This window comes from Amblyomma americanum, chromosome 1 (genome assembly GCF_052857255.1).
Source record: "Amblyomma americanum isolate KBUSLIRL-KWMA chromosome 1, ASM5285725v1, whole genome shotgun sequence".
Classification (NCBI taxonomy): domain Eukaryota; kingdom Metazoa; phylum Arthropoda; class Arachnida; order Ixodida; family Ixodidae; genus Amblyomma; species Amblyomma americanum.
In genome coordinates this window covers 136692849-136720502 of record NC_135497.1, presented here as the reverse complement: position 1 = coordinate 136720502, position 27654 = coordinate 136692849, and the positions used below count along the sequence as shown (strand labels likewise).

At 46.9% G+C, this 27654-nt stretch overlaps 1 protein-coding gene across 2 annotated transcripts in view; it reads left to right on the top strand.

The window, feature by feature from the left end:
* Positions 1-218: 218 nt before the first annotated feature.
* Positions 219-27654, top strand: part of LOC144136190 (neural cell adhesion molecule 1-like) — a 408281-nt gene continuing 380845 nt past the window's right edge. The window contains exon 1 of one of the 2 annotated variants that reach the window (XR_013315572.1): positions 219-508. Coding sequence is in view for 1 of the 2 variants with exons in the window: in XM_077668279.1 (XP_077524405.1) it covers positions 421-508 (88 nt within the window). In the remaining variant the exon portion in view is untranslated. The remainder of the gene's footprint in view (positions 509-27654) is intronic. The other variant, XM_077668279.1, reaches the window with a different exon arrangement.

Sequence of the window (27654 nt, the reverse complement as noted above, 5' to 3'; positions counted from 1 at the left end):
ATGCAGACTCAGCGTGAATAGCATTTATTGAATAAATGTTGCTCTTCGCTCGGCGGCGTCAGGTCCCCCTCTCCGGCGCCACCACTTTCTTGGGAGCCAAGGGTGAGGGCGGCCCCGGTTCGGGCCCTGGTTCGGGCCCCACCCGCACCGCGGCGCGCACTGCGCGCGCCGCGCGGCCGCTGTTGGTTGCCCGACCTGTCCCGCAGGCCGCCAGTCCCAGCTACGGCAGCGAACGCTCGACATGCGCTTTGGCCCGCTGCTGCTCAGGCGCCCGCCGCAGACCGCGCGCTCTTGGGATTACGCCGCTCAGCTCTGAGCAGTCCGCTGAGCCGATTGGCGCTCTCCGGTCGCGTCTTCACGGCGCGCCGCTTGCCCGGCGCTCGGACAGCTGCCTCTGCCCTGCGGACCACGTCGCCACTCATGCACGCCTCGTGGACGCTCGTCACGCTTCTCTCCTGGACGCTGCTTCTAGGTTGTCACGGCACGTTGCTGCGCTACCACGACCAAGGTGCGTGTCTTTGAGCGGTCAGCCTCGCGGCCGTAACGTTGCCAAACCCACTGGACGAAATCTGTGGCCCGCGGAGGCGGTAGCGATACGGCGGGCCGTGGGCCGCAGATCGCGTCCACAGCTTCTGCACCCACCCCGATACTCTGGCAGTGTCATTGGAAAAACTCAAGTTTCTTCCAGTCAAGCGTCTTTATTTGACGCGCCCCACTTGCCGCTGCCTTTTTTCCTTCTTCGAATCTTCTGCATGTGTCTAAAGAAAAAACGGTAAAGTTGTCTCACTGTGGTCACCTCGCAAATAACACTGAGATTGGCCTTTCGCTCCATAAAAATTGCGGAAGAAAAGGTCTCCTCAAGGTGGTAATATTTTGCGACAAAAGCGATACTCTTGTTAATATTGTTCTTGATTTCACTCCACTGTGGTTATAGTACATTTAGCCTTTGCAAGAAAATGTAAAAAGTCACTCATGGACTATAGGCAAACCTTTCATTATTTCTTACTTGAGCTAATATCGAAACACTGCTGGTTTTCTGAAGAGAAAGGCGAGGAAAGAAGCTGCGGATATGAAAGCAACGTCCATTTTCTTGATAACCAGAACATGCTCTAGAGCTCATTAGTGCAGATATTCAGACGTACCCCTCAGGTTAGAGCCAACAGGGAAGCTGCTCGACATGCAAGTTTATTCTATGCTTGGGCACTGCAGTTCTAAAGTTGGACCTAAACTTTTAAAGCTGCGGCAAGGTGGCTTATTAAGGCTGCAAGTTTATGCTCCTACTTAGATTTTTCTGCGTAATTACTTTGGCCTAGAAGTTAGCCCTGTCTTGTACGGCCTTTAATGTCTATGGTTATAACTAACCGCACTTGGCGGAAGAAAATTACTTCCTGTTTCCTGTGTTAGGCGCGCGCATCACAGTTTATGTAAGCTTTAAGACATACCCGAAATAGATCCGAGGAATTTGTCTTCCCAATCAGTCCCGGTTGAATTTTTCGGTATTGTTTTTTTATTTGGCTAGATTCTGTATGTCCTTTGAATCTAGCGTAAGGAAAAGCAAGAAAAGATAATGTTGCATCGCTTCCCTACTTTCATGGCTTCGTTGATTCAGTTCAGAAAACCCACGCTAAATCAGCTCGGCGCTTCCTTTCTTTTCTTGATTTTTAACGCGTCAGGAAGTGTTGGAGTTAATAATAGCTCACGAAAAAATTATTTTTCTGATGTCGCTAAATAATCAATTAACCTTTTGGAGTCCCTGGAGCAGACTCGAGCATATCTCTCTCATAACGCGCAGACTCTGCTATAAAGCAGTATTTCTGACTTAAGGGCTTTTCGTAATTTTCCGCTAAAGGCAGTGCGAAAAATGCGTAAATATGCACCTCACTGTCTTTTCTGAAAAAGACCGCACAGTTCCGGAAAGTTTCGTTATGCACTGTCAGTCAAACGTAGTCTAAATTTTTCTCTCCAGCCACTTTAATTTGTTTGTTTTGCGTAGTATCGCAACACAAACGATTCATTCCATTAAAGTCCAAATATTGAGTTTAAAACACGAAGCAGCCTGCATTTCTAGTGTGATTCAATTGTTTTTCTTCTTTTGTGTGCGATATTTGTGGCAAGGTATGAAAATAAAATAATCCGGGTAATATCTAAAGACGGAACTCATTCAAACAATCTGGGACACTTATGGGCCTTCATTATTCTGTTTAGATTGGATAAAATAGATTTTGTTTGGTTTAACATCCCAAAGCGACTGAGGCTATGAAAGACGCCGCAGTGAAGGGCCCCAGAAATTTTGGGGCTCCAGAAATCTCGACCACCTGTGGTTCTTTAACGTGCGCTGACATCGCACAGTACACGGGCCTCTAGAATTTCGCCTCCATCGAAATTCGACTACCGCGGCCGGGATCGAACCCGCGTCTTTCGGGCCAGCAGCCGAGCGCCATAACCACTGAGCCACCACGGCGGGATAAAATTTATTTGAAACAGCCCTTTTATTTCAAGCCGCCACGGTGGCTCAGTGGTTTTGGCGCTCGGCTGCTGACCCGAGAGACCAGAGTTCGATCCCGACCGCGGTGGTCGAATTTCGATGGAGGCGAAATTCTAGAGGCCCGCGTACTGTGCGATGTCAGCGCACGTTAAAGAACCACAGGTGGTCCTAATTTCCGGAGCCCTTCAAAACGGCGTCCCTCATAGCGTGAGTCAGTCGCTTTGGGACGTTAAACCCCCACAAACCATAAACATTTGTTTCAAGACTGATAAAAGTAAGCTGCCACTCAAAATACTTACATCCCAAAAAGGTTATTGTGTGACGCGCCGGTAGCGGGACTCAAAACATACCTTTCATGAGCTTTCCAATAAATTTAAATTTGATTGTATAATGCTTCTGCTGTGAATTCAGCGGCGAGAAATATACATACGTCATAGCTGTTCATGTTAAACCGATGCTAGATGATTATTACGGCTAATTAGGATATTCTTGTCCTAAAGCTACGTCGCGGAAAAATTAGGAACGACAACTGTTGCAGCGCTGTAGACTATTACTGAACACGTAGATTTTCGCAGGGGAGAGCGAGCTATCAGAACAAGTTTTTTTTTTGCTTACCATTCAACGTGAGCCACGGCTTATCGACCATGCGGTTCCATGATGATAATATACACGACACCTCTGCAATTTTATGCTCACGCATCTGCCACTGAGCCACCCCGGCGGCTGAATATTAAGGCTAGGAGATTGATCGATTAACCGCACTAATAATTAATGGTTCCTTTAATCGCGAATAATTTTCTCGGGGTCATTAACTGAAGCCACGTGAGCTAGATGAGCTTCCGAGCGTGGTTCTTAAATTTTCAGTGCATGTATGGGGCGACACTATCTGCGTTCAAGTAATCTACTTCAGTACAAATATACCGAGTGCAGTTAATATCTTCGCCCAGTGGCAGCATGATTATGAATGCCTTACGATGAACACACCAAGCCTGTGGTGTTTGCGAAGAAAAGGGCTCAAAATGTCCTGTTTTTTAGAGATAACAGTTACCAACGTTATTTAGTAGTTTCATCGAAAGGAGTAATGCTAGTTGCGTACTTCCTATGTTTTCTTTAGGTGTTTGAAAGACTGCCAGGTAATGAACGAGTTTACTGATACGTGCTGACAGTTATTAGCTTAAAACTTGTAATGCCGTGCGGCTGCAGATTGATACAGGCATTATGTTAGTATAACATAAAATGTAATCTAATTGAAGCCCAAAAAAAAACGTCACCAAGGAAGCCAACAGTCACCGTAATTAAGGTGCATAGGGGATCTTTTTTTAATTTATAGTGCGGATTAGTGAGAGAATAATACTTCGATTAATCTTTGATTTAAAGAAAACTACTTTCTTTCTAGTTATCTTTGAATCAAAGGTTAATCGAAGTATTATTCTCTCACTAATCCGCACTATAAATTAAAAAAGATCCCCTATGCACCTTAATTACGGTGACTGTTGGCTTCCTTCACGTATTTGTCAAACTAGCCCCGCATTCCCCTAACCTTGTCTGCTATATATATAGTGTAAGAGAGGGAGAGAATTAACACGAAAGTCCCTTGCGCCCCTGACGGCTTATAAACTCTGTCATCGTAACTTGCTCTGCTGCGAGCGGGATCACAGCAAATCTGCTCTTCACACCCCATTTACATTTCTTAATAAAGTTCGATGTGCGACGCTAACAACAGATATTCGTATCCCAGCGTCGTATTAAGCATATCTGCTTCTCTTGGCAGTTCAAATTCTAGCTCTAGCTGATAAGCGTTCCCGTCTTCGCTCGCCAGTCTCCAGATTGTTTCTGATCAGTTTTTCTTCATCCATTTCCTGGCGATTATTTCCAAAGCAGAGAAACACTCGCGGCATGTTAATTTTGCATCGTTAAAAACTTCCCTTCATTCCTTCCTCTCTTTCTTCATCCTTTTTTTTTTTGCCTGCAAGGAAAACTGATATCTTTCTACTGGAACCCCGGAGGCAAATAAAAGACTTCGCCAAAGGAGGAACGAGAATGGTTTTGGGCGCAGTCATCCTGCGCTGCAGAAGAAAAACAAAGAGGGAATGAAAGAAATGATAGCACGAGGACGAAAAGAGGCAACGACCGGACATGGCCGTTAATGGGATGCTTTGTGATTTGTTCGCCTCCGACGAGGGGCAAAGGAGCAAAGCGAAGAAGAAAAAATGCTGAGCTCTTGTGTTCCGTCTAGTGATCCCTCGTGTTTAATTACAAGTGAACAATTACGAGAGATTGCAGTGAATCGCTGAGAAAAGAACTTGGCGAGGAATGAAGATGGCTTTTCTAGCAGGAACGGCGAGAAATAATAAAAGCTCAGAGTCGCCTCATTCCCTTCAAGAATTCGCGCTGGCAGCTCGCGTCCTTGGCAGTATTCCTGGAGCCCGTCCTTAATCTAGGTCGTCAGTGAAGTGTCGAAGTAGCGCCGGAGCAGTAGCCGTTTAAGTCGGGCATAAATTCTGACACGAGTGTAGCCTATCCGAACGCCAAAGATTTTTGAGGCGGTCATTTCAAAGCTTATCGAGCCTAACTTTTTGGTTTCGAACAGATTGTTTTTTTTTTCAAACTCGCTCTCAACACTGTGTTGAAAAGCGTGATTGGCTGGTGCACGTTATTTCCTTGCTTGGCTCACTTGTATTCTTTCCCTAACACGAGCTAAAAAGTAGAAGCGCAAACACGCTGAAATAAAGCAAGGAATGGTGAGTAGCCTTGGGCCTTCTGTTGTTCTCTTTTTTTCAGGTAAAAATATTCTTTCCATTGCTTTCAATGCATTTCGACACATACATTAACTGCTTGCTCATTCAGTATTCAAGCGATCAATCTTTTTTGTACATCCTAAGACATGGACTTCTCAACTATAGTGCTTACTGGGTAATATTTTTGCTCTTGCTATGTTGTAACATTGCTGAAGCACGTAAAAAAAGGCAATAACAAGGAAACACGACAAACTTCGAGCTTGGAAGGAATGAAAATGGGGGTGTGTCATTTCAGCCGCGCTGCGGAAGGCGGTCTTTCTGCGTCGGAAATGCGAAACCATTAAGTTGCATAGTGCACTTTCAGGAAAACGATTTCCTCTTGCCGGCTGCACTAAAAAATTGAGCAAAAAAGTAAGGTGCGCAGATGCGGAAAGTGGAAAAGAAAGAAAATTGTGGCGCCACCGTTGAAGTTCTTCTATTTACGAGCGAACGCTTTGCGCATCGGCAGCTTTTGTTACCCAGAGCCAGCTGTCATCGAGGGAACAAGATGCTAGGTAGTGCCACCTGGATGGCAAGAGTGTAATCTAATGTACTGCAGTAATGTTTCTTGTGCTTATTCCCACGGTGAGTGTCAAATGCACGTAATGTGTCTACTGAGGGAAAAGACCTACCTTTGAGCCAGTTTGCAGGAAGAGCTCGCACTACAGGAGCGGCCAAGTCGCTTCGGCTGCTTCAAAATTAAATGGTAATAAATGAGTTCGTGAGCATCTTTCTTTCGCCTCGGTTTCTCTTTGCCCATATATACTAGCAGGCTTGGGAAACGGCAGCGTGCGTTCAGCCGCATCAATTTATCTTGAAGTGTAGATAAATTTATGGTACCTAAATGCAGACGAAGCGCTTCTGTACATTATTTGTAATACCAAAAAGCTACCTTGGTGTCATTTACCAAAATTTCTGTTTCGAGTGAATCAGGTCCACTGACAATGACAGCTCTACCAACTGTTCGTGTTTCGATTTGGTTTATGAGGATTTAACGTCCCAAAGCGAATCAGGCTATGAGAGACGCCGTAGTGAAGGGCTCCGGAAATTTCAACCACCTGGGCTTCTTCAACGTGCACTAATACCGCACAGTACATGTACCTCTAGAATCTCGCCTCCATCGAAATTCTACCGCCGTGGCCGGGATCGAACCCGCGTCTTTCGGGTCAGCAGCCGAGTGCCATAACCACTGAGCCACCGTGGCGGCGATGTTCCGTGTTTCATCGTACTTCACATACGTTTTTTATTCGTGTGTGTGTGTGTGTGTGTGTGTGTGTGTGTGTGTGTGTGTGTGTGTGTGTGTGTGTGTGTGTGTGTGTGTGTGTGTGTGCGTGCGTGCGTGCGTGCGTGCGTGCGTGCGTGCGTGCGTGCGTGCGTGCGTGCGTGCGTGCGTGCGTGCGTGCGTGCGTGCGTGTGTGTGTGTGTGTGTGTGTGTGTGTGTGTGTGTGTGTGTGTGTGTGTGTGTGTGTGTGTGTGTGTGTGTGTGTGTGTGTGTGTGTGTGTGTGTGTGTGTGTGTGTGTGTGTGTGTGTGTGTGTGTGTGTGTGTGTGTGTGTGTGTGTGTGTGTGTGTGTGTGTGTGTGTGTTCTACTGTTACTTTTTTTCACCAGTCATGAGAAGTATAATTTCCTTTCAAAAGCTGGCTATTTTTGCGTGCTTTTTACGGGCTTTGAAATATTGGAGCGGGACAAGTGCTAGAGCCCTCAGCAACAATACGCGAAGGAAGTAAGCAGTAATGCAGAAATTTGGGCGAGTTGGTGGTTCATCATTGAAACTTAGCATTAGTGGGAAGGGCGAAGACATAGAAGAAGCGCGCAAGAAAACCGCATGTCATGCTATCCTTTGCCCTTGATGCTGGTTCGAAGTTTCAAAGATTTGATTTGATTTTATGGGGTTTACGTCCCAAAGCACTCAGGCTACGAGGGACGTAGTAGAGGAGGGCTCCGGATAATTTCGACCACCTTGGGCTCTTTAACGTGCGCTGACCTCGCACAGTACACGGGCCTCTAGAATTTCGCCTCCATCGAAATTCCACCGCCGCGGCCGGGATCGAACCCGCGTCTTTCGAGTCAGCAGCCGAGCGCCATAACCACTCAGCCACCGTGGCGTATGCTAAGTTTCAAAGAAGTAAGCAGGTGCCGCTTCAGGCACCTTTTATGTAACGGAGAGTTTCTGACACCAAACCTTACATCATTTCATTTGACCTCTGGTAAACAACGCTGCTGTCTGCGCGATTTTGCGCCGTCAGCAAAACGACCAGCAGTAGTTATTATGGCTTACAGCGTCAGAGGTCTGGCTTTTTCATTGTCGCGAGGCATGTCGCAGGACCGAAAAAATTATTCCTACACTTCCTGGTGGACGAGTGCTGCGCCGAATAATGCTTAAAAAGTGTGGATTAGATTTCTTAAAGAAAGTTACGCGAGTAAACAGGGCGATTCACGATTATTGCGTATGCGTGTGTGATTGGGGGGGGGGGGGGGGGGGGCTGAAACCGCGAGGACAGCTGAGGAGGTGGTTAGGAGTCGACTGTTTTGTTCTGCGAGCGATGAGAGAGAATAGCCGCCGCAGGATTCCTGAATGCCAAGTGTGTTGCAAGCCTTGGCCAACGTTCCGCGGCCGTTATTCGCTGGCGACCGCAGATTTCGGCGGCGCCTGCAATCAGTGGCCGACCCATCGTTGGGGAGGTATAGGGTCGCCTGAGTGCCCGGAGCCCAGATGGGCGTCCTGCGAAGAATTGACCAGTGAAATTCGTGCGCCTATCGGCCCGGGAGAGGAGGGGGGGGGGGGCGCACATCTTCTTGGGTGCCCCCCTCCCCCCCGCCCCTCCCCCGCGCGGTGCCGTGGCGTGTCGGCCCTTGCAAGGCGGCCGCTCCCAAAGCCGGTCGTTTGCCGGGTAATTAGGTGAGAATTCCGGCGCTCTGGGCGGGCCAGTGCGCGCGTCCGTTGGGCGGCTTCGGCAGCGGGCCGAGCAGGCCTCCGCCCCGGCGGCTCGCGAGTTGCACCCGGCCGCCCGGCTTCATTATTCACCGCGCGGCCGACCGATTTTGAGCGCCTGTGGCTGCGCGAGGGCCTCCCTCTCCGCAGTTCGCGTCGCCGTCCCCGTGCGTGCGAGGCGCATATTTGGCGGAACCCACGACGCCCGCTGCTGCCGCCGGCGTCGCTTGTTAAGCGTCACTCGCCTGAGATTGGAACCGCATCCTTGACCCGGGGGAGGGCGGCCGACCAACAGCCTCGGCCGTGATTTGGCGGGAAGCGCTCGCCAGAGGCACCACGCTAAATAAAAGAAGAGCGCCGGGATGGGGTCCGCGCCATGGCGCCGCGACGCCCCCGCGCGTCCCCGAACCGAAAGGCGACTTCTACTTTCCCCAAGCCTCTCAAGGTGGGCTCGCTGGAAGTGGACTGATATTGAACTGCGGCTGCAGTGTACTGCGAGGGTATACCTGGATGCGTAACCGGAAGCGTGCTAGGGAACAAATTTATTTCAGCGTTTTCTCACTGCCTAGTCGGCTGGTATTGACGCCAGCGTGTGGAAGATTCCGACACCTCATGAGGAATTTCAGGCAATTGGCTCACGCGATGGCACCGAAGTATTTTTTTTTTTCATCCCTAACTCCCGCATCTCGCAAAGTTTGGCTGCCTACATTATATTCACTTTGGATATGAAACTTCGTAAAGCTTGATGAGAAAACGACGCATACGCAAAGAAAGATTGCCAGTACCAATTACGTTGACGCGTATTTGAAGAGCTAGAATTTGTTTGTGGGTACTTTTTAGTTTTAATACAGTGATCAAAAGAAATGCAGGTCATGTCCCATGTACAGTGCGCGCGGGAAATATTTCAAGCTCGAATAGGTTCGTTTCCCGCCTCACTCCGGAGTAAAATATTTTTTTTTCTTGTTTGATATCTGGCATAACCCAGAAGTGCCGTATATGCGTTAATTATGCAAAGCCGCGAGCCCAGCTGCCTGCCCCAAAAGAGAACTGCGTCGCGTGCATGTTTTTGACAAAAGCTGTACATATACAATTTATACGACAGGGCCATTCATTGGAAGAAGAAAAATAATAGCCATGACAATGCGAAACACAAGATCAAGAAAACTTGAATTTTTTTTTTTAAATCTCACCGAACGTGCAGCAAGGTCGCAATAATAACAGGTATTTCCACTTTGATAATCAAATCATGTCTCTTGTGTTTGTGCGTGATGAGGGTTGTTTATTTCAGGCGGTACTGCTTTTAGTGAACAATAAGTTAAAATATCTTGCTAAATGGCAGCGAGGTAGGCTCACCTCATGGCAATGATCGCGGCTAGAGGAGACCGAGGCTCCTTAGCGAATCTAGAAAATGAAGAGGGTTCGATTGTGGGAACATAATTTTTTGCGGCAAATGTTAACTGCAAGTTTTTAGTACGAAAGCACTATTAGCCTCCTACGCCGCAATATCGAAAGGGGGACGTGAAGCCTCTGAGAGGGTCACTACAGACAATGGGCTGCCGGCGTTCATTGGATTCATTGAAAGCAAAGGCGCACACCTGGCTCTCTGGGTCATTGGACACCTCACTCGCGCTTTCAGGTACGTGGTGGTGGTGTCCACCTGCAGAAAACCGTGCTTTCGCACAATATTTCGGGCTTAGAAATGCTAAAACGCCCGCCAATTTTTTCTTTGAATTTTGGTTATAACAACTTGAAAGGTGTCTTCGTTGCTCCGGCTGTTCTATAGCAGTTCGATTGAATTAAATTAGGTTCAGCGTAATTGCGCAGATTCAAGTCTAGAAATAGGTTGACTGTAATATAGGCCGCGCACTAATAATATGCAGGTCAGTTGCAAGGAACAAAATATATTAATTGTTAATTACTTACGAAATATTACACTGTTGTCTCGAAATAAACAAGCTACTACAGACGCGTTCCAGCGCCCCATTCAATGTTTCTTTCTTTGTGTGTGGAAGTCGCATGCAGTATATTTTCCACATCCTCTACAAAGAAGCTACGAGGCGGCCATAAGTTTTTCAATGCTGTAGCACTGTTACACTGTGCCCATGTATCGACAGCTTCCCTAAAACTTATACAAAAATTTCCCATTTCAGTTTATTGGTCACTTGAGGAATTAGTTCAGATTCGCGCGTTCATAAAACTTACAAGGTCTCGTGGCGACAACAGCGACAACAAATATTACGGAGGGCACGTAAGGCCACTTACGCACTTTAAATGTGAGAGCATTGGTTTTATTTTTATTTTGTTTATTTTTTACATACCTAAAAAATTCTCTTTCTTTCTAATAACACACCTACCATTAGTATGTAGTCGCATACGGCAACGCATACACTAGGTTCCCCTTTGTTCATCAAGAAGCAATGCGGTTTTGTGGCCTATGGGTTGCGTGCTCGCCTCGCAGTCTGAAGGTCTTTGCTGAATTGGTTGAATTCCGTAAGAAAATTTATTTTTCTTTGGTACCACGGTGACGTGACCTGAAATTTTTAGGACCTTTGCTGCTGGTTAACACTGACGCTGGGTTTCGTTGCCTAACAGCCATGTAATGCTTTCGAGTTAACAATTCCAATCTCTCACAATCGTAAAGCCCGCCATGATATATTTTTAACGCTTAGTCCGGCTTATTTCGCTCACCTGTCAGGCGTTTAAAAAAATATCCACCGTCGTCCCAAAACTATATTACCGTTTCAGACCATAGCATAACCAGCGCTTTCTAAAATGAAGTGTAAAGCATGGCACTCCCGCTGCATGGCGAGTGAAAGTCTAGCTAATTGGTTCTAGTCGTCAAACTTGGCAGGTCTCCACTCCACCGTTCGAACTCTCGAGCTAGTGGCGCCCTGAAGGTAACAGATAACAGATATTGAGAAGTACCTAGAAAGACATGATATCACGTTTTGTGATGTTATGTCGGGCTCTCAAAATGGCCACTCACGCTACAGCAGATAAGTACCAATGCAAACTATTATATAAAAAAATACACGCGTTCGGAAAAACAATGTATATTGTGCAAAAGAACTTTGCTGCACATTTTACTTCCATCAGGCATAAAATTGTCTGGACAGACTTCAAAAGGGGTACTGTTGCTAGACGTCAGAGACTGATTTCAGAGAGTGTGGTTCATTAAGCTATCGAGAAAGTTTGGGGAGCCGCAGGAAATCTTTATGCGTTTTCCAGCATTTATTTTATCTGATAAGCCTTCCTTCGTTTTGGTCGAGGATGGATCAGTCTTTTACCTCGCTTCACATGGCGCCCTGCGGGGTGGTGGGTCGAGCACTACGCTCTTCAACGTGGCACTCTTTGCTTATGTCGACTCACGGCCGCACTTGACCTAGATTTCAATATAATCAGATAATAGGTGCATGAGGTCATCAGCTGCGACACGCCGCAAGCTCATTTCATAATTCAAAAGGCGGCGATTGTCATAACATATACTACCTACGCAGACAAAAACCAGGCGGAGAGAGGCATACTGCTTCAGAGAAATGTTTCATGATTGTGTTGAGAAGCAAGATAATGTCATCTAAAGCCAGGATAATAACTTCTATCTGTATTTAAGCGGTCACGAAACTTGCTGCTGGAGAGAAACGTTGCCACAGCTGTCAGTCAGGTGATTGATGCGATTTAAAAAACGTGCTTGCACAAAGTTACTGTGGCTAGTGCAGGAGATGGCTAATTACCGACAAGTAAAGGAATCTCCTGTTCCACGGGGAACATAACGTGCCCAGTGATCGTGGTCACGAATTCCATTTCCGAGAACACACAATTTATTAATAGGGTAGACCGTTGGGCCAGTTGGCGCAGCGACATATTTAAAAAAAAAACTGCGCAGAATAACACAGGCCTGGAGGGGGAAACACGCGCACACACACGAGCGGAAACTTGCAACTGTATTTTCAGAAACGATACATTGCCTTAAGAAGCAGAAAGGGCCCAAGCGTACAAATTTCAGAGCATCACGTGTGGGAACAAAGAGCACGCACGTAGGTACAGTAAGAATTGCATCAAAGATAGGCAGAAGCAGAATAATATCCGAACTTAGCGGAATAGAACAAAAAAAGCGAGCTATTTATTGCGGAGAACAAAAGCGGGCTATCTATTGCGTAGAAAAGCAAGTTTTTTTTTTTTGAGAAGGGCCACCGATGCCTTACTCACGCAGCCTTCCGTAGTACTAATTTTAAGGGCCTCTACAATTTCCCGGGCCAGCCTATCGGAAGCTCTCCCGATAACAACTGTAAAACAGAGGAGAGGACGGCACTGCTGTTTCTTCTCCTTATTCATATCGGTGTAGTGTTTCCATTTGAGACAATGCAAAGACAGGTTTGAGCCACCACTTGCGCCCAAGGAATTGGCATGCTCTCTGAGCCTGTCATTTAGACAGCGCCCTGTCTGGCCTATGTACACAGACCCACAGCAGAGCGGAATCTTATACACCACACCAGCAGTGCAAAGCACAAACCTGAGTTTGGTGTTTTGTAACACATTTGTTCTTCTTTGCCCTTTTGCCTTGGCACCTGCTGGTCATATATAGCGCACAGGCGGGACAATTTTCAAGGGGGCTGTAAAAACGACATCAACTCCGAACTTATTAGCCACCCTCTTGACATTGTGCGATAGCTTGTGCACATATGGAATGACTTGAAAAAGTATTTTTTCTCTTGCCAGCGTGAGGTGAGGAACATCGACGGCCCTCTCAAGCCTACTAAATTCTTTAAGCAGCGACTCCGCCACAGAACCAATTACCGATCTCGGGAATCCGGCTCGCTCCAAACGTTAAACCTGGTGGTCAAAACTAAATTTGACCCTAGGCGTGCACGACTTTGCAAGGGCTACCTAAGACAAGAAGATGCAATGCCACGTTTTACGAACTTAGAATGAGATGAGTCCTATGGTAACAATGCTTTCTTCGGGTGTCACTGGTGTCAGAGTGTTTTTTTTGGCAGTGCACAAAAACTGTAGAGCACTGCAGTCAGCTGCATTGGAGAAATGCGAAAGCATTTTCCTTCGAACGTCAGCAACTCTTTTGCAAGTCATCGTCGTCACATGGCACTTATCACGTGACCCATGGGTGTCGTCAGCAACTTTTTTTTTTTTACAAGTCATCGTTGTTTAACATCAGTGCACGTCCTGAACACGCAGTCGTACCCAGCGCAGCGGGTTCAGTTCGCGCCCCTCTAACATGGCTGAACCAGTGACCCTTCGTGAGGTATGCGTTCAGTGCCTGCCTGGCACACAGAGGGCCTGGGCTCCAACCGCAATGCCTGAGAATTTCTTTTTCCGGATGGTCATTTTGTGCGGACACGCTTTGCTGACAGGTCCTGTACACGCCACTCATGCGACAAGAAATGTTTTCGCATTAAAAATGAAGCGTTCTGTGAAGCTCACAGCGGTACCCTGCAGACACTAGTTCCTTTTGAAAATTTAGGCCCAAGCATTTCAGAAATATTCAACTACTGCAAAATTCAGATTTTCATTTATTGTCCTCCAGCACAAATATTATGGCTTGCACTGAGATTACGATGCACGCCAAAGTACCCCGTTCGGTTCGCAATAATCTAGAGCCCTCCAATACTACACCTCTTATAACGCCTGTCTCTTTGGAGCGCGAAAACCCATCAAGCCATCAAAATCTTCAGCACTAAATGCACCACACAATAAATATCTGGGTGTGCGTGACGTTCCCACAACTACTTTGTTAACGACAGCGTAGCTAAGGCCAGCCGGTTGATACATCCTTCCATCGTTTTTAAACCAACCTTGTGTCACCGCAAGGTTTCCAATGGTCCGGCTCAGAATTTCGCCCAAACGTGCGCAGGAGAGCCGTGGACTTAAGCGACCGCGCCTTAATCTTGCTGCTTGTTGAAAGCCTCTCTGTCGAGTCTCCTGCGACTATGTTCGCATTTGGTAGATGCCCGCAGCGCCGTGCGCGCTATCGCACGAAAATGAGCTGTTCTAGCGTTCCACTTTTAGAAGCCAGACGGCAAAGAGGACGTAATTGCCGTCAAACGCACCTAGAGCACGGGTGCTTGCGTCACTTTTCGCATGAATGCCTAAAACGCACGGCTGGGAGGGATTAGCGGCAATCGGCCCTTAGCAAGCGCGCCCAGAAGTCATCACTAAGCAGGCGCATGAATCCTTCCTGCAGGAACCTGAGACGAAGGGTTCTTTTCCGATCTGGCTGCTGTTAGCGAAGCATCACACCCATCTTTGTTACGCGCCTCCGCCCCCGTGGTCAACGACTCGGAGCTGAGTTTCGCGCTGGCTCCGCGGTTTGTGCGCCAAGCTTAATTAAATGCATCGGTGTGAGTTCGGGCTATTTTTTTTTGCGTCTGCTTCGTTTTTTCTTTTTTTCTATGCTTCATTGAACGCCAGTATGTCTGAAATAGCTTCCCAGTCTGCTATCCCACAATGGCATGCTTTCAGCAAAAAACTGTAAACAAAGAAAAAGAGAGAGAGGCTGCGTTGGCTTCGGCACATCATTGTCGACGGCGCAGACCGACAGTCTGAGCTAAAAGAGAAGTGGAAAATCTGTACTCCACAAAAATAAACGAAAATGTAAATGCCACTTTAATAAAAAAAAACGGTTTTATTTTAGGACTGTGGGATGATGTCACTACAACGTGCGCGTCGTTTGCAGATTAGAAAGAAACTCTTGAATTGTGCAAGTCAGAGCGGGAGCGCACATTTATAGCTAGTGGCTTATAATAAACCTCTTCCGACTGAAGAAACTGCGAATATTACAGCAGTCCCCGAACACTGCCGCATATGCGCCGAATAATGAGTACGGTTATGTTAGATTTGATAGAAGCAATGTATACTTTGCCAGTTTAGAAATTCTAGTTATTTTTATTGATGTATTTTTATTTAGAATTTGTTTATGGTATGATGCTCAGTATATGAAATACTAATGAAAGGTGCAACATTTTTCGAGTTTCGCTCATTCATAGCTTAGTAGCTGACATCTGTTAACGGCCATAGGTAATCTTTTTTTTAGTGTGGATAGTTTTCGTTGTCCAAAACTATCACCAGTTTTGCAAATTTTTGTGAATCGGCACGCTTTAAAAAAAAGGATAAAACATCCGTCGTTGAAAACGCCTCTCAGACGTGTTCGCTTAGCTAAAAGGCGCAACTTGTAGCCCTGTGAGGCACAAAGTACAGACGGATTTTAATCACCTCATCAGTCTGTATCCATAAGCACACACAACTAATGATTGTAGCTAGCTATTGCTTCTTTCAATAATATTGACAATAGTAATATGAATTCCAATGTGGGCTACGCAAAGAAGGGGGTGAAACCATCGAGAATGTGATCAGCTGCAGCAAGAAGATTGCACAAAATTATTACAAAGGTCCAACGCAGTGCCTAAGACTATCCACTGAAACCTGTCCAAGAATTAGAATCTGGTGGGATCACAACCTTGAGAAAGTGTTGGAAAACCAGCGCATTGAAGTACTTTGTAAATTCCGGATTTAAACGAGCAAAAGGCTGGAGCCTAATATACTCGACTTGACCGTCGTGAAGAAAAAGCCGGTGTGAACCGTTGGCATCACCGTACCTTTTTATGGCGGTATGCCAGAGGTAACTTTAAATAATCATGAAGTACGAGGATCCGAATATGAACGTGCAGAGACGCCGGCACAAGTCAGCAGCTGCAGTGCCAGTGGTATTCAGCACACGGGGTGTCACACCCAGGGACCCGGGCGAACAACTGAAGCAACTCAGCGGCGACAAAATAACGATATGCTAGCTGCAAAAAGCCGCGGTGCTGGAATCTGCATATGTAATTCGCCCGTGTGCAACAATATCTTCCATTCTTGGTAACAGCCTATAAAGAATATTGCCACCAACGAACTGTTCATGAGATCTAGTTGTCGTTTTCATGGCGTTAAACAATAATTTCAAGCAATGCCTTTTAGGTCCCAAATATACGCTCGGAGATCTGATGCGCACGCTCGAGTCAGACAAGAGAAGAGAATAAGAACAGAAAGTTGGGCTAGTTGGTGTGGATTCATACTTGGCAGCGCAAAAAAAACGATCTTGTGTTGTGTCTCGCGCACGCTCGAGTCAGACAAGAGAAGAGAATAAGAACAGAAAGTTGGGCTAGTTGGTGTGGATTCATACTTGGCAGCGCAAAAAAACGATCTTGTGTTGTGTCTCCTCGTTCGCTTTTGTCCTCGTTTTTTTTTTTTTTTTTGCGCTGCCAAGCATGAAGAGAAGAGAACACACAAGACAGACCCTGACTCGGCGCTGTCCAGCTTTCAGCACAGGATAAAGCTCATGCGTTTTGCTGTGCATTTTCTGCCCCCGTGGTCTGTATCTAATGTGTGAGATATGCTAGCTCGACCAGTTATCAAGGCTGTTGCGCAAAGCTACACGTGTGCTATGACGCATGCTGTGTATTCGAGGGCCCTGGATTCATGCTGACCACCTTAGGGTTATTTTCCATGCACTGAACTTGGAGCACAATCGTTCGACGTTGCATCTTCGGCCAAAATAGGGTCGCCGCTGCCGGATTTGAACCCTCGTACTCGTGCTGAGCAGCAAAGAGCCCCCCCCCCCCCCCCCCCATCCGGTCTTCAACCGCGGCGACATTTGTCACAGTGGCGCATCGCAGCCGCTCTCCTTTTAAATTCGTGAACAAGAAAGATATGTCGCGAGAAATCATGCCTCTCGTCTTGTAAGTAATATTTTACGAAGTATGAACTCTTGGAGTGCCTCTCGTCTTGTAAGTAATATTTTACGAAGTATGAAGTCTTGGAGATTGATCACCGTTACAGGCAATAAAAAAAAAACGAGCAAGGGCTCGTGAGGAAAGTTCAAGTGGGCGAAGCATATCGGCTCACGGTTAATAGAAGCGTAAGTCATGGAAGGAAGGACTTCACAGAAGATGTTTACTACGTACGATGCTACTGCTTTTCTCTCTTTTCTTTTTTTTTTTTTTGCAAGGAAAAGTGAAGCGTACGCAGTACGCACGGAAGGCAAACCGCGGGGGTGCGTTCATGAGGGAATTGGTTTCAGCACTGCTCCGCACAGCAGTCGTAAGACCACGCCGCGTCTCACGCCATGAAGCGTTCACTACGCCATATTTTTGCTTCTTAATCCAGGGCAATCAACTTAATCCGGGGCATAACAGAATGGGCGTTGCTCGCCGCAGGAGGTCGCCAGTCTTCCTTCTGGGGTCTTTCGTCTCTTCCGCGGGCGCATTCGCCGAAAGTGTGGGGGATGGCCAAACATTTTCACTTTACCGCGAACTTCACATTCATCTGAGAAGCATGACATGAACAATGGCACGGTTATAGGGGCGTCTCAAGAAAAAGTGTTGTACACATGTTTTTTTTTTTCAAAACACTTATTTATTGAAACGGCACTTGCAGCTGTTTTGCGAAACCGAAATCCTCCTGCAACGGCCAGTATAACTCACGGCTTTTTTTTTATTTTAAATTTGCGACAGTTAATTCCTGCGCGTGTTACAAAACAAGTTTGTGTAGCACAAATATTCATTGAAAGGACACTCATACTTCGTTTCATTAGCCTAGCCTCAGTGCATTCTCAGCAGTACCGGTGCTCTTATTTCTGCTGCGCTTTGTTCGGCGAAAGTGCGGTCAAAAGTTGAGCTATAAGAAAGCCCGATAGAATTCGCCAATACAACTCGCGTAAAAGACATCTCTGGATATTTATTTGTTTTTAAGGCATTATATTCAGTGCAGAAGCATAATATTCGTCAAACTTTTTTTTCCCCTTGTGGTATACGGTACCCCTAAATCCAGGCGCTAGGGTTAGGCTACTTAACAGGTATTTTAGTAATTTATGCGTGCTTCAAGAAAGCATTTTAGCAATGCAGATGTGTAGCGCGTACTAATTTGTGCATGTGCTTGTACAGGTGTGCGTGTATGAGATGTTTAGGCATGTTGGATAGGTATGTCTTTATTCTAAGCATGAAGACATACTTGAGGGGGAGGGCAAAACGCGCAGAGATCCTGACGCGGTCCATCCCCCTTAGTGTACTTGACACAGCAACACAGCGATGTGCATCCTTTTGGGAACGCTGAAAGCTCAGTTTATGTCAGCGCTCTCCACAGTCAAAATCTCCTTCCAAAGAGTTCTTGTTCGGACAGACAAGCTGAGGAATGTACTTCTTGACTTCTTGCGCTACTCTTCACGCGTAGTCATCTGCTACAATGTAAAGCCACCTCAGTCATCGTGAACTGCGAAATATTTTATATTAATATTCTTTGTCTGTGCCGTTTAACCGAACGCTGCTGTTGCCCTGCCGTTTCTGAGTTTCATCTCTAACTAAAGGTGCGGCAGGATGCGACCTTTGGTTGCCGGCTCACATCACGAACACTAACTATTCGTATCCGAGATCGATGGCGTGGACCGTATGTCCGGGAATGAGCACTGTTTGCCCAGCTTTCGACGCGAGGCCGCCGACGCAGGCAGCGTGCTCGCCAGAGCACCGAGATAGCGGAAGCTCGGAGCAGCGCGCCCCAAAGTCGAGGGCTTCCGCGAGTGTTTCTTGAGCCGTACTTCAGGGTGTCCCCGTCCATTCATGTTTAATGCGGAACCCTTCTCCTCTTCGCCGGTTGAGAGAAATCAGATACTGGGAACTTTGGAGACAGGCAGCCGTGCCGGCGATGCAAGTTTGTTGGCACTCGAAAGTCGGGGGGGGGGGGGGGGGGGGCTGTGTGCTCATGCCGAGAGCCCAGTCCAGTGGAACTTGGGAAACTGTACGCACTGCGTTCGATTTATCGGCACCCCAGAACTGGCTAGGTTTCCTTGCTCGCAGGCGCACTTCCTTATCCTCCGGCCGCCCTTATTGTTTTGCTTTTCAGCGCCTTCCTCGGTGCTCCTGTCAATAGTCCTGCCCAGTAGCTTCAACGACAGCTTCTGTGCGGGTTCCGCCCACTTTCCCACCAAGCTCGCGTGGGCAGCCCGGGTTCAGATAAAATTATAGAAGACGCAGTAAGCTGAGGATGCTTCACGACTGTTTGTGAGTGCTCTTTGAGGCTGCTGTATTCGTTTTTAGTTTTGTTTTCCTTTGTTTTTGCTCAGTTTTTCAGCAAGATGCCTGCACCATCGGTTGAAAGTTCCAAGGCTCAGCTGGCTGCACCCGATGGCACGTTTTTGTGTTTTCCTCTGCGCGTGGAATGTTTTGATAAGTTTCCGAGCGACCTGACGTCGCGTTTTTGTAGTGAAAAAGGACTATTCAGTCATAAGAGAGCAAGTTTGCTTACATTTCGCACCGGCGCCTTTACCGACGCCCTTTGATGTGTGTCGAACGCATTTTAAGCGTGAATTCAGGTCAGTTTTTTCTCTTTAGTACACTGTCGACGGTAGCATGTTTCGTGTGACTTGGAGCTCCATCTCAGTCGATTACAGCAGCTAGCAGTGGACCCCCTTTTTTGCGAGTATTGGTTTCGTATGCGGGCGTCATTTCATCTCTCAATTGCCCTATTGGGAACAAGAAGCCGCCACATGTACAGAAAGCGCTTCTACGTGAAGGCCGATCGATTCGGCGTGAGCAAGTGTAGTCGCGGCGCCGGCAACGCTGAAATGGCTTTCGTTTTTCCGTGCGCGCGCATTTTAGCGCTCGTTTTTCAGGAGTTCAGTTCGGGCCTCGCTTTATTGCTGTTGCTGCAAGCGCGCCCCTAAACAGTCCTCCTGCCTGCTCCGAAGCGCCGACCTTTTCTTCAAGAATGACGAGGCGCGTCCGCGCGCCTCTCGCAGTGGTAAAAGAGCGTGAAAAAAAAAGTAGTGAAAACAAATGTTAAAACAAGGGACGTGGGGGGGGGGGGGGGGCGGAGGCGTTGGTTTTGTCGGCTGTCACGTGCCACGCGTGACCAGCCCCCTGCTGTTGAAAAGGACGCCGCAAAAACGCTTACTGAGAAACGGGAAAGTGGGCCGTTGTTTCCGCTCTTGTGGTGCGCAAACAGCGACGTTGTAGATGGTATCGAGTCTTGTACGTGTCAAAACAAGCGCTCCTTCCCATGTCGGCCGGGATGAGTGAGGTGGCGTCTGCAAAAAACTCGACAACTGCGCAAGCCCCTTAAAAAATACTGAAACGAGGCTTCAAGCTTAAAAATTCCGATCTGTCCATTGGCGAAGATTTCTCGCGGAAAATTAGAGATATTCGGAAAAAGTTGTGGGACAGCGCGAAGCCTAACCGGGACAATGGCGACAAAGTGTCCCTTTCCTTTAATAAATTGTACATTAATGGTCAAGCATTTGTCTGGGACAGTGAAAACGCAGTGAAAGTGCCGTTTGGGAAAAAAAACGACAAAGCAACTACCCGAGAAAGCCAAAACGACAACGTCTCCAGCCCCCGAATGACGCGTCGAAGAGCAAATTCAAAAAAATAAAATTATTGAACATAAATGCCAGAAGTGTAGTGAATAAAGTAGAGCAACTCGAAATTGTCCTCATTGACCAAGATCCAGATATTGTGGCTGTCACAGAAACGTGGCTCTCGAGTGATATTGGTAGTCAAGAAATCTTCCCTCCGAACTACTCAGTGATACGTAAAGATAGGCTTTCCCGGGGTGGTGGCGTTGCGTTATTGATAAAGAACCACTTTTCCTTTATCCCTCTGCCGGACATCCCGGGAGCAGAGGCAGTGTTTTGCAAGATTCTATGTGATGGCGTCAGCATTGTCGTGGGATGTGTTTATCGGAGCCCCTCTTCCGGACATGATTGCTTGAGTGCTGTACACGATTATATGCAAGAGCACGTACGGAACTCTAGACTAATCATCATGGGCGATTTTAACCTTCCGGATATTGACTGGGGTACCTTGCACCATACTGATCCGGCCTCAGATGCACTCATTGATTTAATGCTGAATTTTAATCTATATCAAACAGTCTCCCGTCCAACTCGCATACTAGGCACAGCAAAAAGCATTCTCGATCTAATACTAGTAAGCGAGAACTTCCCAACACACCAGACTAAGCTTGACATAATCGACGGAATTTCTGATCACAGTATACCAGTCTGCGAGTTACCACTCAATATTCTAATAACAACCCGCTCCTCCCAATCGACAGTAAGTAATTTTAATAGAGCCGACGACGCTAGTATAACAACACATCTTGCACACGAGTTTCAGATGTTTACCGAAGCAGCATCTGAAGCAAGCTCAGATGTAAACTCCCTCTGGCTCCAGTTCAAGGAAATCATTTTTTTCTGTATATGCAGATATGTCCCCTCAAAAAACAAGCGCGTTAAAACAAAGAACCCGTGGATCACGCGAGAGGTCATTCATGCAAAACGCAAAGTGAAAAGGCTGCGTCGCTCTATTAAGTCCAAAGGTACTAACCCCGACAGAACACAAAAATTAGCCAGTGCAGTTGAAATCTTCAAGGATAAAATGATGAAATCAAAGGAATACTACTTTAGTGTTACGCTGCCTGACTTCCTTACTTATAGCCCACACAGGTTCTGGAACCACTTCCGCAATAGAAACACAGCAGGACACGAACAGACACCAGAGGAAAACAGTGCGAAGGCTAATTACTTTAATGACTTTTTTCAGTCCGTATTTACCACCGATAATGGCGTTATTCCCCAGATGGCAACCACCCGAACTTCAGATATCAGAGAAATAAACATAACTGATGACGGAATTTTCAATCTTCTCTTGAACATCGATACGAAGAAAGCCAGCGGGCCTGATAACATACCCAATGCATTTTTGAAAAGATACGCCGAATGGTGCAGCAAATATCTCGGCATAATATTCCGCAAATCACTTGCTGTGTCAAAACTACCGAATGACTGGAAGCTGGCGAAAATCATTCCGATCCATAAAGGAGGAGATATCAGTAGTGCATCAAACTTCAGGCCCATTTCACTGACTAGCACAGCATGTAAAGTTTTCGAACACATAATCTCAAAACATCTAACAGATTTTCTAGAGCATAATAAGTTGATATCACCTGACCAGCATGGTTTCCGCCGAGGGCTGTCGACTATCACTCAGTTAATCGAAGTCGTTCATGACTTGGCCCTCAGCATTGATACCTGCAGTCAAACTGATATATTACTACTAGATTTTTCCAAAGCGTTTGATTGCGTGTGCCATAACAAACTAATCGCAAAGCTGCAGTGCATGATCGGGCGGGGGGAAGTTCTGGGTTGGATCAAAGAGTTTCTATCTAACCGTTCTCAATTTGTAATCTTTCAAAATATGCCTTCTAAAATAACCGCGGTCACTTCGGGAGTTCCGCAAGGCTCCGTTCTTGGCCCACTTCTCTTCCTTATCTATATTAACGATATAACCACTCAGATTAAATGTAACATTAAGCTATTTGCAGACGACTGCATCATCTACAGGAAAATAGAAAGTCCGGAAGACCACATTGCGCTTTCCCAGTCACTTGACGCTGTGGTGGATTGGTGTGATAGATGGCAGATGACCGTCAATTCTAAAAAATCAGTGTGCATGACAGTAACCAGGAAAAAAGTATCCTCATCTTTCCCTTACAGCATTCACGGTACGCCACTCATGAAAGTCTCCCAGCATAAGTATCTTGGTGTTACACTAACCGCTGACTTTAGATGGGACGTACACATCGCTAATGTAACATCGGCAGCCTTACGAAAACTGTTTTTTTTGAGAAGATGCATCCGACTCGCACCAGCATCTACTAAACTCCTAGCATACAAAACTTTCATAAGACCTATTTTAGAGTACGCTCACACTGTTTGGTTTCCGCAAACAACCACTAACATAGCAAAACTAGAAAAAATACAAAGAAAGGCACTACGGTTCATCCATAACAAATATAAGCGTACTGACTCCCCATCGAACCTTGCAGCTATTTCAGGACTCCCGACGCTATCAATGAGAGCAAAGCACGCGCGTTTAAAATTTTTGTACCAACTGTTGCATAACGATTATAACATCAATGTGTCAAAATATATTTGCCCGTCCCAGACTCGACCGACACGACACAAACATGCGCTCACTCTAACTGATTATTCCTATCGCACAGATGCACTTAAACATTCATTTTTTCCTGTAGCCATCCGAGAATGGAACAAACTGGATGCCTCGATTACTCATGCGCCGACCTTAACAACGTTCGCTACAAGGCTCGAGGCCGGTATTGCCGCAGAGTAACGCTCTCAGTGATGCACATGGGCCTCTGGGTATTGATAATCCGTTTCACATCCGTTCTTTCTTGTCGTCTTAATCAGTGCATCACCCCTTGCGTAGTCATAGTTTGTTTTCCTGGGTTCAATTGTCCGCTATCCTTCAGTATTATTATTGTTTCCAACATATACTTATCTTGTCTTGAGCGCCAAGGTTTTTTTTTTTTTTCCGCTTCTACGTGCATGTTGTTCACTGTTAGCCGTGTTTGATCACTTCATATGGTAACCTTGTCTGCAGCCGATTGTACATAGTTTGTCCTCAAGTAGGCAAATGAACCACTGTTCTACCAGATTTATCTTTGCATGTGTCCTTGCCGCATTTTGAAATTTCCTTGTGTTGTGTGATGTAGTTCTTGCCTCATTGTAACTGTTGTGTATGCCCACCTGCTAGGGCCCCGTAAAGGGGCCTGCAGTATTGAAAATAAATAAATAAATAAACACATTTGTTTCCCTGGGTCATGTGACTCACTCAAAGCACGTACGCCCATTTTTATTTCTGATTTGTTTTGTCAAATAAAGGTATAGCGAACAGGGTATCATGGTTTTCTGTCACAGACGGCGCTTGTAGTGTCATGCCATTTTTATTTTCGATGCTCAAGTATACGATCAGGCTTGCAGCATGCACTTGTCACAAAATATACCAACATCAAGATTTTCTGAACTGAAAGTCGTAGAGTAACATCCTTGTTCTAGTCCAAAACTGTGCCACTCCTGTTAATAACACAGCATTGGGGGATGTAAATGTGAGAGCCAGAAAGTGGAGTAAGCTGCCTCTCAAACTGTCCTATCGTAGTTTACGCTTTCAAGGGTCACAGGATGGGAAAACTGATGAATTCCGCTCACGGAACATCAATATGTTTGGATCAGTTTTCTACTTACGGCTTATCAGTACGCCGCAGTGTCAGACAGCGGGTCTTGAAACATAGAATCATCTTTGTAAGCTCCTCAAAATGTCCTAATAGTAGTGATCAAGTTAACTCCAAGCATTATAAATTCTTTTTAAAAAGAATACAAATGTTTTCGGAAGGTAGCTTGCCTAGGTGGCGGCAGCACGAGTCTATAGAGCCGACCTCCTGAATTTACCTGTTTAATTGGTGGAAGGAAACACAGTTTACTCCTAAATAGTAGTAGTTAAAGAGTTAAATTGGAACCAGTTTCAGTCACCAACAGAAATCTGTCATTGAAGAATAGAGGGAATGTCACACAGAATGTCATGTAAAAAAAATTTTTGGCCTGTAACTCTTACTAATTGCAAAAGTTGAACAAATAGAGGAAAGAGAACTGCAAGTGAAACGCGTGTAACTTAACGCGCACGTCACCTCATTTCCACAAAAAGAACAAGACAAAAACAAACTAGCAGATATGTAATGCCAAACATACCGCATAGATGTGTGGCGATATCCTAGTCAAATCTTGGCGATATCCTGGCAATATCCTCGTTGTGGGCGATATCCTGGTGATATCCTGGATGCAGCGATGGCGTAGAGGTAGATCATCCGCCTCGCGTGCAAGAGGACCGGGGTTCGAATCCTGGTGCCGCGCAATTCTCCACCGGGTTTCAAAAAAAAATAAATCCGCGTGTCGATGGAATTGCATAACCAGGCCTGGAGTGCGCCACCTGATCTCGGTGACCAGCACAGACAACGCACTCTCTCACCAGAGCAGGATTTGGCCATCCTGGTGTAGTACTTGGCCACAACCTTCCTATGATCAAACCAATTCCATGATCCTGGTCCAAATGCAGCTGTAGTGACCAAGGCACAGTCACAACATTAAACTACAGGTGCTGTCCAAGACCTAAACATTCGTACAATTGTCAGTGATGACCATAAAGATGTACAGCTGGTTATAGAGCCTTAAAGGCGCCTGAAAATTTCTCTTGCGGGCGTCTCCCGCTCGAGTTTTGGCGCACAAAGGGCGAGAGTGTAAATGTATGAATGAGTAAAGCCATTATTGCAAGGGACGGATGGCTCTCGGCCGCTGTTTCTTCTAGACGGTTGTTTTCATAGCCTTCGCGTCGTAAGACGGTCGACCTCTCTTACGAAACGGGCCGCTCTCACTACCGTATGCCGCGATGAGCTTGATCGTTTCTATTCTGCTAAGGAGAGCAAACAAAATTGGCAATGGCTTCGCTCGGCTATGCCAGGTAGCGAGAGGTACGTTTCCTTGGCTGAGCTTGTTGTGCTCACTATGTTTAGCAATGAGAGACATTGGGCTCCACCTCGGCAGTTATGCGCCGTCTATTGCGCTCGGCAGTCTGGCATCTCTTTCGGCAAGCCGTTTCTTTCTCTGTTTGGGCGTCTCCGCTGCTCTGTTCGACTTCTTACGCTCGTTCTCTCTTTGTTGAGTAGCCAAGTGCCAGGCGGAAACCTCGAGAAGAGTTAATCTTCTCTTGTCTATACCGCCGTCTACCAGACTCTCCTTCTCTGCATCCATGTGAAACGTTGTGGTAAAGCCGCCCATTACATTTCCTTCTTTTATACGCAATGCTGCGCATGCGACGCGAGTGATAGAGCGCCATGCGGCGAGGCGGCGACGAAGCACGCGGCTCCGACGGTGGAGCGGGCGCGCGGCCGCCGCCGCGGCCGCACCTGACTGCGGTTGCCATGGTAACGGCGCATGCGCACAACTGGTCTCTTACAGCCACCGCGAAATGCTCGACTGGTAGGCCAGTGTAGCTCTCGCTACAAAACCGCATTCGGGCCCGTCCATTTTCTTTCATTACTCGGGCATCTTCTTGCAAGAAAAAAGCGCTCGTCGACGGCATGCTTTTAACTTTGTGGTGGTGCGCGCGCAAGCAGCGCGCTGGCGACGCACCAAGCCGTTGCATCGCCACTTTTGATCACTGGAACTGCATTCTCCGGGGCATAACTTTCTTAGACTAAGTCGCCCTTTGTAAAAGCGTGCTTTCGCGCCCGTACTGGATTGCAACTGTTCCACTGCATCCATGTTCCATCCGCTTTATAGCACATCCACTTTCTCTTTACTTTTTCGTCGCTGTTATTGGAAAACACCCACATGTCACAGAAGTCTTTTTTTTATCATTTCGCTCGAACGTATTGGTCACACCAAGTACCTGAGGCGCAGCCCTCGCTTGCGCGCATGTATGCAAAAAACCAGGTAGCAAGTGTTAATGCGGTGAAGCTGGTCTAACAGCGTGCAAAGGGCTCTATTCTGTTTGGCGGTGTTTGTCAATATTGTAAACGAGAGGAGCTCCCGGCTTTTATTTTCGCCCCAAAAGGAGCAACACAATCCTCCTTCCCACGAGGCACTCGTGGTCCTCTCCCTGCTTGCCGCCGTCAAACGCTCGGGTATCGGGAACCACGGAAAGGAGGCAGTGGGTGGGAGTACCGGGGAGAGCAGCACTGACCTTTAGCTGATGCGCGAGACGTGCTCCGACAGCCACTCAGAGCACGCACTTCCCCCGAGAACTCAATACTCCGTGGAGTGGCCCTATTTACCTAAACGGGAGAACACGAGCCACTGGCGTCGAAGTGGTGCAAGACACGCAAAAATAGCGGTGTAAGCACTGACAAGTAATACCGAGTGATTATAAATCCTTCGCTTTAAAAAAAAAAGACTGCAAATAATTAAGGGGTTTTTACGAGCCCAGGGTTCTCAGGGAGCTCTGATGGACGCTGCATTAGAGAGCTCAGTTTTAATTCCAATCCCATCCGTTTCGTTTGCGCCAACCAAATCTTCTGGACAAGAATGTTTTGAGGAATCTGTTTCTTCGCCGAGACGTGGCCGTGCATCGGTCACCGAAACCAAGGTGCACGGGGAAATGTTTAATTTTTTTTATAATGTATAGGGCTGATCAGTGGGATAATAATACTTAGATTAATCTATCACTTAAAGAAAATTAGTTATAAAGCAGCAAAAAGCAACCATGCCGCCATAGGGATCCGAACCCACGACCTCCGGCGACGGCCATCCAGTCCGCTGCTCTCGTGGGTATGTATGTTTATTGGGTGTAAGCGAACCTTGCGAGTGTTCACCAGCGCCACCCTCGTCCATAGCGGCGGACGTAGCACCTCCTGTGTTACCGCGAGTGTGACGTGGAACGTCACCTAACGGCGAGGGCGGAAACTGCGCGAGAGCCCTCTTATGCTACCTATGGCACCAAGACTGCGAGAACCGATACCCTCGTTAAGCTATTAGCAGACAAGGTAAAAGAAATGAGGGGCTCGTTTGACAAACCTATGAAGGGAGCCAACAGCCACGGAAACCAAGGTGCATAGGGGAATGTTTATT